This window comes from Pristis pectinata, chromosome X, assembly GCF_009764475.1.
Source record: "Pristis pectinata isolate sPriPec2 chromosome X, sPriPec2.1.pri, whole genome shotgun sequence".
NCBI lineage: Eukaryota > Metazoa > Chordata > Chondrichthyes > Rhinopristiformes > Pristidae > Pristis > Pristis pectinata.
This window is the reverse complement of record NC_067450.1, coordinates 15,263,431-15,274,955: the sequence shown is the minus strand read 5'-3', so window position 1 is coordinate 15,274,955 and position 11,525 is coordinate 15,263,431. Positions and strand designations below refer to the sequence as shown.

The 11,525-nt window shown below is 51.4% G+C and overlaps 1 protein-coding gene across 1 annotated transcript; it reads left to right on the top strand.

Annotated features, from left to right (window-relative positions):
* The first annotated feature begins 205 nt into the window (after positions 1-205).
* On the top strand, positions 206-3,207 carry LOC127566922 (NACHT, LRR and PYD domains-containing protein 12-like). Its single transcript, XM_052009442.1, has 7 exons — positions 206-388; positions 539-1,074; positions 1,894-1,980; positions 2,136-2,306; positions 2,461-2,631; positions 2,787-2,954; positions 3,120-3,207. The coding sequence occupies exons 1-7, from the start codon at positions 206-208 to the stop codon at positions 3,205-3,207; spliced, it is 1,404 nt and encodes a 467-aa protein (XP_051865402.1).
* The last annotated feature ends 8,318 nt before the right edge of the window (positions 3,208-11,525 follow it).

The window sequence follows — 11,525 nt, the reverse complement described above, 5'->3', positions numbered from 1 at the left end:
CAAGCTGCTCCCAGGGTGTTCAGTGATGGTGACCACCCGCCCCACTGCGTTACATTTATTGGAAAAGGCGGAGATCAGTGTCTGGGCTGAAATCTTGGGGTTTGTTGGTGAGGAACGGAAGGAATATTTCCACAGGTTTTTTGAAGATCAGACGGTGGCAGCAGCTGTTTTCAAACACGTGGAGGAGAACGAGATCCTGTACACCATGAGCTACAACCCTTCTTACTGCTGGATCCTCGGTTGGGCACTGGGCCCCTTCTTCACACAAAGACACAGGGACCCGCAGCGAGTTCCCAAGACCATCACCCAACTCTATTCCTACTATATTTACAACACCTTAAAAAACCACGGCCGTGAGATTGAAAGCCCCCGTGATGTGTTACTGAGGGTTGGTCAGATGACCTTCACAGGAGTGTCGAAGAAGACGATTGTGTTTACAGACGGAGATTTGATCAACTACAATCTTCAGACTTCCCAGTTTCTGTCCGGGTTCCTGATGGAACTTGTGGAGAGAGAGAATTGTGCCCGGAGCGTGGTGTACACATTCCTACACCTCACCATCCAAGAGTTTGTAGCCGCACTGGCACAATTCCTGACTCCCGATCGCAGGGATATCCTGAAACTCCTCACTGAAGCCCACAGCACGACAGACGGGCGATTTGAGGTATTTCTCCGTTTTGTTGCTGGTATCTCCTTCCCAGGGGCAGCTCGGGGGCTGGAGGAGTTTCTGGGTCCATTTCCCCATCAAACCATCTGCCGAGTGATTGACTGGGTGAAGGAGGAGGTGAAACGTCAGAGTGGAAACACAGAGAGTCTAACTGGTAAAAGGAGCCTCCTGAACACACTGTACTACCTATTTGAGTCTCAGAACCGTGGACTGGCTCAGGCCGCACTGGGAGCTGTGGAAACACTTTCATTCAGTGGATTGCGACTGACCCCGATTGACTGCGCCGTCCTGTCTCATGTCATTGGGCTCTGTGATACAATAAAACACCTCGATCTGTGGGACTGCTTCATTCGGTGTGAAGGCCTCCAGCGGCTGGGACCCGGGCTGCACAAATGCATGGTGTTGGGGTAACTGTTGATTTGTTTCTATTTTTAATTTGTAAAACTTCCCTGATCTGTATTGATTCTGTGAGACTCTGTCCCCCACCTCACCCCCCGGTGAAACTCTCTCTTTCATCTCTCCCCTACGCCCACCCACGGCGTGTCTACTCTCCCTCCACTCTGCATCCCTGGCGTGTCCACATTCCCTCCCCTCCATCCCCGGCCCGGACATGCTCCCAACACTGGCACTGCCACTCTCCTACCTCCGGACCGGCCATTTTCACTCTCCGCACTACCAGTACGACCACTCTGTCATCCACACTCTCAGCAAGGCCAGTCCCTCCCTCCACACACAACCCGGCCCGTACACTCCTCTCTCCCTCCCTCACCCCCGGCATGTCCATGTCTCCCTCGCTCTCTCATCCCCGGCTCTGCCAATCTCGTTCCCACCACCCATACCTGGTCCAGTCACTATCTCTACCCCTCTCCTTCGGAGCAAACCTCCGTCCCCCTCAGTGTAACTCTCTCTCTCCCTGCCCCATTTGTAGTTTTGTTCTCCCCTCCCAACGCGCTGCATGTTGCAGAAATCTCCCCTACCACATCCAGTATCAATAGTTTGCTCTCACACACAGACTGAGACTGAAGAGGGATAGTTTACACAGCACTTTATTGGATACAATCCTGACATTCCGTGAGAGACCAGGAGCTGGGCACTGAGGGGAGGAATTAGAAATTAATGTCCTGAAGTGTATCATGTAATATCCGAGTTATATTCTGTTATGTCAGACTCTGGCTGGACGCCGGGTGTGAATTAGTTTGTACCTTACTCTGTATGTCTGTGTTTAGACTGGGACTCAATGACCTGGGAGATTCGGGAGTGAAACTGGTGTCTGCGTCTCTGAGGGACCCGGAGTGTAAAATACAGAAACTGTGGTAATTACCAAACCGTGAGAGATTGTGTTTCCAGACACGGGGTGTCTGACACTGAACATTAATGTGGTCAGTAATTGTGTTACTGATAAACCCTGGGGATTTGCACCGTCTCCTGTCTCTCTGTGACCCTCGCCCTCACTCTCTCTCATATCCAGGCTGAGGGGTGTCGGTCTGACAGATTCTGGTGCCGAGGATCTCGCTTCCGCTCTCAGTACTAATCGCTCACTGACGGAGCTGGACCTGAGTTACAACAATATGGGAGATTCGGGAGTGAACCTGGTGTCAGCTGCTCTGAGGGACCCGGAGTGTAAACTACAGACACTGCGGTAAGTCCCAGACTGTGAGAGATTGTGTTCACAGTCACTGGGTGTCTAACACTGAACATTATGTTGTCAGTAATCGTGTTACTGGTAAACACTGGAGATTTTCACGGTCTCCTGTCTCTCCCTGTCCCTCACCCTCACTCTCTCTCATCTCCAGGTTGGGGTGGAACCGTCTCACAGATTCTGGTGCCCAGGGTCTCGCCTCCGCTCTCAGAACAAACCGTTCACTGAAGGAGCTGGACCTGAGTGGTAGTAAACTGGCAGATTCGGGAGTGAAACTGGTGTCTGCGGCTCTGAGGGACCGGGAGTGTAAAATACAGAGACTGCGGTAAGTCCCAGAATGTGAGAGATTGTGTTTACAGTCACTGGGTGTCTGACACTGAACATTAATGTGGTCAGTAATTGTGTTACCGATAAACCCTAGGGATTTGCACCATCTCCTGTCTCTCTGTGTCCCTGACCCTCACTCTCTCTCATCCCCAGACTGGGGGTGAACCGTCTCACAGATTCTGGTGCCAAGGTTCTCGTCTCCGCTCTCAGTGCAAACCGCTCACTGATGGAACTAGACCTGGGATCAAACTCCGTCACAGACGGATCTGTCCCCGCTCTCCGCCGCCTCATGCTGACCCTCCCGAGTCTGGAGCAGATCAGGTGAGTGTTTGTGTCCATGTTTAATGTGATAACATTTCAGAGGATCCGCGGGCTTCTCTGGTGAGAATTGCCTGTGAGTGTTTTTGAAACCTGAACCCCAGTGCCCAGTTACTGACACTGATGTGTCATCTGTTTATTCCCTCTTTATTCCTCACTCTGTTTCAGGCTGGAGGGGAATCGGTTCAGTCCGACCGGAGAGAAGGAATTGAGGTCGCTGCAGGAACCCAGATCCAGACTGAGGGTGAACGTGTGAACGTCCCAATCTACAGACATACCCGCCCGCGGGATTGGAATATTTTTGGCCGGTTTTCCCGCCCTCCCCTTTAAACGCGCGTCCTCCCGGTTTAACTCCCAACGGCCTTAACGGTTCCCACTGGAGTGGTGCACGTGCACTCTCAAGCTGTGGCGTCAGGGGGAGTCCCGCTGACAGTTGACCCGACCTCTGACACGAATATCCGTGGCTCGATGCCCCCTAGTGGGTTCCTGGGGTATTACACAGACAAGAAGGTCCCAGGACAGTCTGGGATACGAGTGATCGCATTTAGTGTCCGGGGTGGGGCTGAGTTCCGGACACCAGTGCTGGCATTAATTGTCAGTGGTGGGGATAACACTGGGACGCCAGTGATAGCATTGAATGCCGGGGATGGGGCTCAGACTTTGGGCCCCTTTGCTGAACGGGTAGGGGTGGAATTTTCCACCAGTTCATTCAGCAGCCTGTGAATACATGGGTGATGATTTGTAAAATACCTCAGTAATTGCCCCTAGATCTGCAGCGACATCGGACACGATTCTGAACTGTGATTGTATAATCATCAGTCTATTAATTTGTGTGAAGATTGAGAACGTCCTGCAACTCCTTCTGGTGCGGAATGACGTTAATAAACGAGACTGATTATTCAACCTGCCGCTCATTGTCGCTTGTCTGTATTGGGCGATTGGCACTGAACTGCAAGCAGATTATTTTACTTGTACATCAGGAAGTTACTCGGTATTTAGTTGAAAATCGGCAGGGTTTTCTCAATAAACCGTGTTCAGTTCAGTTCTGAGTGGCTGTTTTGGTGTATGTCTTGAGGAAAATGCGCAACGGGATACTTGAGCAGCACAGAGGGCCTGATTTTGCCGAACGGTTACAGTGTTTTGCAGCAGCGGCCTCGAGCACACAACGCAGCAGAATATATCCAATGTGAGTTCAGAGCGTCCCTCAACAACGGACCACCAGCGGTACATTGTAACATCAGCCCACAGCATTCCTCACAGACAGAGCACCAGCGGTACACTGTAACATCAGCCCACAGCCCCACTCACCGACAAGACAGTTTCATTATCTAATAAGTTGGGGAGAAGGGGGCAGATAGAGAAAGAGGGAGCGAAATTTGGAGAGAAGAATGGGTGAGACGGGGTGTGGAAAGAGATGGGAGAAAGGTTTGGGGAGGAGTTGAAGAGGGCGCGGGGAAGCGGCGAGAGAGGATTTAGGAAAGTTGTCGTGGGGAATCTTGCAGAGCGAGGTGATGATGAGGAGGGAGAGGTCGGGAACAGAATGGGGAAAGTCGTTGGAAAGCTGTAGGGAAACGGCGAGATCGTTTGGGGAAAGGGGGAGTGTGGTTGGGGAAGGAGACAGAGGGTGGTTGGGGCAAAGAGGGTGGGGAAGAAGTGAGGGTGGGGAAAGCGGGTGGAGGGTGGTGGGAAAGAGGGTGGCGAAATACGGGGAAAAGTGTGGGGAAAGAGACGGTTTGGGGAAAGGGGAAGAGTTGTGGAAAATGTGATTGGGAAGAGAGGGGGTTGGGAAGGGAGAAGAGAGGTGGGGGAGTGGAGGTGAGGAAGAGAGGGAGTAAGTGTGTGGAAAGATTGAGAGGGAGAGAATGAGGAAGGTGTGAGAGAGTGTCAGGCAGAGAACATATGGGAGAGAGCGAAAGGCAGAGAACGAGGGGACAGAAAGAAGAGAGAGAGAGAAGGAGAGAAAGAGTAGATGAGAGAGGGAAATAGAGGTGAGGGGAAGTGGAGAGAGATAGGGAGCGAAATGGGGAGACAATGGAGAGAAGTTGGAGAGAGAAGTGCCAGAGAGCTGTGAGAGAGGGGAAGCGGCGGGGAAAGGGGAGGAAGTGAGGGGAGGGCAGGAAAGCGGGAAAGAAGGATTTAGAATGTGAGAAAACTAGGGGGTGAGAGACGGACAGATGTAGGGAGAGGCGAGTTTAAAGGAGACAATGAGGGGTGAGCGGTGAGGAATGAGGGCAGATAGGGAGACAACAGGGGTGAGACGGGGGTGGGGGAGACAGAGGTCAGAGAGACCGAAAGCAGGCGTGTGAGAGAGAGAAAGTAGCTGAAAGGGGAGAGGGAACAGAGAGAACCGGGAGAGGGGCAAGCTGAAGAGACGTGGACGTTGACGTGGAGAGACAGGTGTCGGGGCCGGAAGAAGTCTAGAGACCGAGATGGGTGGAGGGGAGGAGGGGTCATAGAGACAGTGGGGGGGTGGAGGGCCAGAGGGGGTTACAGAGACGGGGAGCGGTGTGGGGGCCGGAAGAGGTTACAAACACGGGAGGGGTGCAGGGACCGAATGGGAACACGGAGACGGGGGTAGCTTTTCAGGCCCAAGGGTGTCACGGAGACGGGGACGGGTGTAGGGATTGGAGGGGAGCACAGAGACGGCGAAGGGTGTGGTGGTCTGCGTTGACCACAGAGACAGGGAGACATGTACGTGCGGGAGGGGGTTATAGAGATAGGGACTGTGATAGGGGTTGGAGGGCGTTATGGCAATAGGGCGACTTATGGGGCTTGAGGGGTGGGTTTACAGATACAGTGATGGGTGTTGCAGATGGAAAGTTTGCAGAGTTCTAGAGGGGTGCAGAGGCTAGAGGGGATTATAGCTATACGGTAATTTATGGGGATTGGTGTGTTTACAGAGATTGGGAGGGATGTCGGTGGGAGGGAATTACACAGAGAGGAAGGGTCGCAGGTGCCGGATACAGGGAAGGGTGCAGGGACCGGAAGGGGATCATAGAGACGTGGAGGGGTGTAGGGACCGGAGCGTGTTACAGAGATAGGAGTGGTGTCGGGGGCCGGAGGGAGGGTTACAGAAATAGTAAGTGGCGTAAGGGTCAAAAATGTTTGAGCCTTGGCAGTGTGACTGACTGGGGTTCTGAGGGTTAAATCTGGCATTAACTGTGTTCCTGCATCGGGGGTTTTCCAATCATCCTGTGACCAAACAAGCACGCAGACAAACCTGCTCAGGATGCAGTCGGAGCAGCTTCTACTAGTCCGGAGTCCCCCACCTCTCACCCTGCCTCCCTCCCTCATAAATGCAAATGAAACAGTTGGTGCAGACGCTGGGAATCTGAAATGGAAACAGGAACTGGATCCACTCATCAGGTCGAGCCGCACCCGTGGAGGAAGAAACTGAGGGAACGTTGTGGTCTGAAATAAAAGTGAGTGCGGACGTTTGTGGAAACACTCAGGAGATCGGGCAGCCTCTGTGGGGAGAGCTGGAATTTAACTCGGACAAGGGCAAAGTGATGCATGTCAGGGAGTTAAATCAGGGCAGGAAACACAAAGTGAATGGCAGGGCCATTTGTTGTGGGACAGAGAGAACCAGGGGTACAGGTACATCGTTTCCTGTTAGAGGCACAGGCAAACAGGGCAGTGAAGAAGGCGTACGGCACGCTGGCCTTCATTAGCAAGCGCATTGACTGCAAGAGTTGTGACATCATGTTACAGCTGTACAAGACGTCAGTGAGACCGCTCTTGGAGTGTTGTGCGCTGTTCTGGTCGCCCAGCGGCGGGAAGGGTGTGATTAAGCTGGAAAGGGTGCAAGAAAGATTCAGGGGAATGTTGCCGGGACTGAAGGGCTCGAATAAGGAGAGGCTGGAGAGACTGGGATTGTACACATGCTCCTGTTTACATCTACGGCACTGAGGTCTGGAAGGTTAAGAGCTTCATGTTCCAGGGAGTGACCATCACCAATCGCCTGTCCTTGTCCAACCACGGCCAAGAAAACTCACCAGCGCCTCTACTTCCTGAGGAGGCTAAAGTAATTTGGCATGTCCCCTTTACAGGTACAGCAGAGAAAGCATCCGATCCGAATACATCGCGACTTGATACGGTAACTGCTCTGCCCCTGACGCAAAAAACTGCAGAGAATCGTGGACACAGCTCAGTACATCATGGAAACCAGCCTCCTCCCCCTGGACTCTGTCTAAACTTCTCGCTGCCTCGGTGAAGCAGCCAACATAAGCACAGACATCTCCCACTACAAAATCTCTCTCTTCTCCCGCCTCCCGTACGGCAGAAGATACAAAAACCTGAAAGCACGTACCACCAGGCTCAATGACAGATTCTATCCCGTTGTTATAAGGCTATTGAACGGTCCCCTAGTACGAAAAGATGGACACCTGACCTCACAATCTACATCGTTATGGCCTTGCACCTTATTGTCTGCTTGCACTGCACTTTCTCTGTAACTGTAACACTTTATTCTGCATTATGTTATTGTTTTCCCTTGTTCTGCCTGGGTGACCTGATGTGATTGAATAACCTGTGTGGATGGCTTGCAAAACAAAGTTTTTTCACTGTACCTCGGTACATGTGACCATAATAAACCAATTTACCAACTTACTGGAGCAAAGGATACTGAGAGGTGAACTTTTAAAGGTTTATAAATCCATGAGGGACATAGATATGCTGGAGGGTCACAATCTTTGTCCCCAGGCTGGGAAGTCGACAACTGGAGGGTAGAGGTTAAAGGTAAAAGGGTAAAGATTTCAAAGGGACCGAAGGCACATGTTTTCCACACAGAGGGTAGTGGAGAAATGGAACGAGCAGTCTGGCAAGTCGTAAAAGTGGGTGCATTCACAACGTTTGAAAGACATCTGGACAGGTACATGGATAGGAAAGGCTGAGAGCGATATGGGTCAAATGCAGGCAAATATGATGAGAGCTCAGATAGGCACCTTTGTCAGCATGGACAATTTGGGCCGAAGGGCCTGTTTCCGTGCTGTATAACTCTGTAAGCAGAGGCAATGTCCGATCAGATGAGTTTATTGTAATATACGCCAGGGTGCAATGAAATTCCTTGCCCGCCTTTTCCAGCGTTTCCTCTTTTTATTTATTTTAAAATGAAACACTCCCGCTGTTTCTCCCTCCACACACGCTGCCCGACCAGCTGACAATGTAGTTTCTTTTTTTTATTTTCAGAGAAAGCAAATGCCCTAAGGTTTTAGAATCCGATATTCAGCCCTGCAGCCTGTAACCTATCTGGACAGAAACTGACGTAATGTTCTCTCGGCTCACTGGTGTAGGCGAATTCTCCGGTCCCATCCCACCCGCTTGTGAAGCAGTGCGTGGGTTCCTGGAGAGCGAACACTCTGTATCCAGTGTCCCGCCTTCACTGGGCACTGCAGGGGGTGAGGTGCACTCTGGATACTGAACTCAACTTCCAGATTTTAACCTGCACTTTAAGCCACATGCCTTCCTCTCTGCCCTGTCCACCTCTACTGGCAATTTCAGCGAACAATGGACTTGGACACCGAGATTTCTCTGTTAATTAACATTCTTTCGTGCTCTGCCATTTACTATTCCATGATCCCGCAATCATATATCCGCTTCGTCGATTAAAACAAATCTTTTTGCCATGTAGGTCAGACCCGAACCTCCTTTGTTTTTGAGATGCAGACTTTCCCTCACTTTATTTTTTTAAATTTAGTTTTATTTTTTGCAGCGTGGTAACATGCCCTTGTGGCCCAACGAGTCCGCACCGCCCATTTTTTAAACCCAAATTAACCTACCCGTACGTCTTTGGAATGTGGGAGGAAACCCACGCAGGCACGGAAGAAGTTACAAACTCTTTACAGATAGCGACGGGAATCGAACCCCAATCGCTGGCGCTGTTATAGTGTCGCGCTAACCGCTACGTTACGGTGCCGCCTAGTCTGGTCTTGACTTCCTGCGTCCTTGCACCAATCCAAGATGCAGGCTTTACTTGTTCCGTCTCTAACGTCATAAGAAACTCCTCCATCAACCCAGTGGGGAGGGCCCCTCGCAAATCAGCTTCGCGGGGGGCAAACTGGAAATTAAACTTAAAGCTGTCCACCTCCGCCAGCTTTAACTGAATGTGTCTATATCTGCGCCAGAAGTTAAATATAACAAATACGGTGACTCTTGATCATTCATTTAATTTACAGAGGAATAGCAAATCATATGTCAGTTGTGGAGATATTCCCCCACTGGTTTCGGTGAATCAGTCCGATTCGTCCCCAGCTACTGGGAACAGGACTTTCCCACTGTGGCGGAGGGGTGTATTTGGCCGTAATCCTAAACCATGGGGGAACTTCAGATAGAAATGAAATAATCCACAGAGTTTTTTCTGCTTCATAGACAATACAGCAGCTGAAACGTGACACCGCACATTGTGATCAGGGTCTCTGCAGATTATGTCCAAACTGAGAGAGGCGGACGCCTAACAGCTGTCGGGTGTTGAGGCCCGGGTTTCGGGACGGTGCCACGGGGGCTGGAGGATTTTGGGGGAGAGAGTGGTCAAATTAAAATGGTCAGAGACGACAGTGAAATTCACAGTAACTGCAGAGTAAATAAATAAACCTGAAAGGTAAAAATAGCAGAGTATTTTGTGCGGGGTTGAGGGCGGATCTGGTCTTTGAGAACCGATTAGGTGGAGAGCGGGGATGTGACTCACCCCTCCCCCTCTCTTCTGCTCCCAGTGGCAGCGTGTCAAGTGACAGGGCGGGAGCCGGGGCACCGGCGTCATTCTGTCGGCGGCGGCAGGAGGAGGAAGAGGTGGTTCTCCGCTCCGTGCGGCTGTGTGCGGTGACCCGGGGCTGCGGCCTGGTCGGGATTGCAGGGACGGGAGAAGTAACAGGGGTGGGCGGCGCCCCCAGGGCAACGTCCCCGCCGTGACGTGACCTTCCTTCAGCCGCGGCGATCTCTCAACTTTTCGGGTTGGCTTCTTTTTCCCCTCAAAGTTGCAAATCTGAGGAGATTTTGGGATTTCCGCCTATCTTTTTTTTCTTGAAACTTTGTGGATCGGGGGACTTCTGGCTGGAATTGGGAATTCCCTTGAACTTTAAGGATCCGGAGTTTGGGAGTATCCTGGATTTTGGAAACGCGCTGGTTTTATGAAATCCGCTAGATTTTGGAAACTTGTTCGATTTTAAGGAATCTGGGGGGGATATCCTATGGATTTGGGGAACGGGGATTTAGGGAATCCCTTGGATGTTTAAGGATCTGGAGTTTGAGAATCCCCTGAATTTTGGAAATTCGTTAAATTTAGGGAATCCCCTGGGTTTAAGGGTCTTGTGTTTGGTCATTCCCTGGATTTGCAAAAATCGTTGGATTAACGGAATTCCCAGGAATTTAAGGATCTGGAGTTTGGGAATCCCTGGGGTTTAGGAAATCCCTTGGATTTTGAGTGTGCGCGTTTGTGACTTCCCCTGGGTTTTCGAAGTTCACGAGCTTTAGATAATTCCCCCTGGATTTCTGGGACATGGGGGTTCGGAAACACCCTTGATTTTTGGGAAGTGGAGTTTAGCGGTCCCCTGGAGGTTAGAGATCTCGATTTCGGAAATAGTAAATTTGGAATCAGTTTGGACTTTGAGGGATCCTGTAGATTTCGACGACTTTCATTGATAACAGAAATCTCAAGAATTACCGGATTTATGAACTTCCCTTTAACGTGGGGGGAATCCCCATCAGTCATGACTTCCGGACACTTCCCTTCACTTCCCACTTCCCGGACAGAGAATCCGGGTGGGTGGGGGGGGGGCGTGGGCTTCAACACGGGCACCGTCAGTGCATCGGGAATTGGGCGGATATTTCGTCCGGTACGGGACTTGTCGACTTCTGGGCAGTTTGACAGAAAGGGGTCCCCCGTCCAATGCAGACACTCAGGAGTCGGCAAGGACTGTCCAACTCTCCAGTTTCTCCCGGCCTCCCGCCGGGAGCAAATTCTGTCTTTTAGATCCTGGATGCAGAGCCGAACCCTTAATCCTGCACAAATTCCTGGCTGGAAGTCAGAAAGTTCCGCGGGTTTTCCTTCTGCAACCCTCTCTGTACTTTGTTTCCGAGACCATTTCGAACTTCCAGATCCGTTAAATGACACTGTTTTACCTGTCTCACGCACTTCCTCTGGCAGCTCATTAAACATAAGGAAAACGCGCTGGGTGAAGAAGTTGCCAGTCGGGTCCCTATTAAATCTATTTCCCCTCTCACCTTAAACCTGTGCCCTCTAGTTCTTGATTCCCCAACCCTGGGGGTAGGGGGGAAGACTGTGCGCATTCACTCTATAGATGCCCCTCGTGCTTTGATAGACCTCTATAAGGTCACCGCCCTCATGCTCCAAGGATAAAGTCCCCACCTGCCCGACCTCTATCCGTAATTCAGTCCCTCGTGTCCCAGCAACATCCTCGTAAATCTCCCTCTGTGCTCTCTCCCATCTCAGCGGCACCTTTCCCACAGCAGGGCGACCAGAACTGAATGCAGTCCTCCAAGTGCAGCCTCACCGACGTCCCGTACAAATGCAACTTCACCTCCCGACTGCTGTACTCAGTGCCCTGAACGATGAAAGCCAGC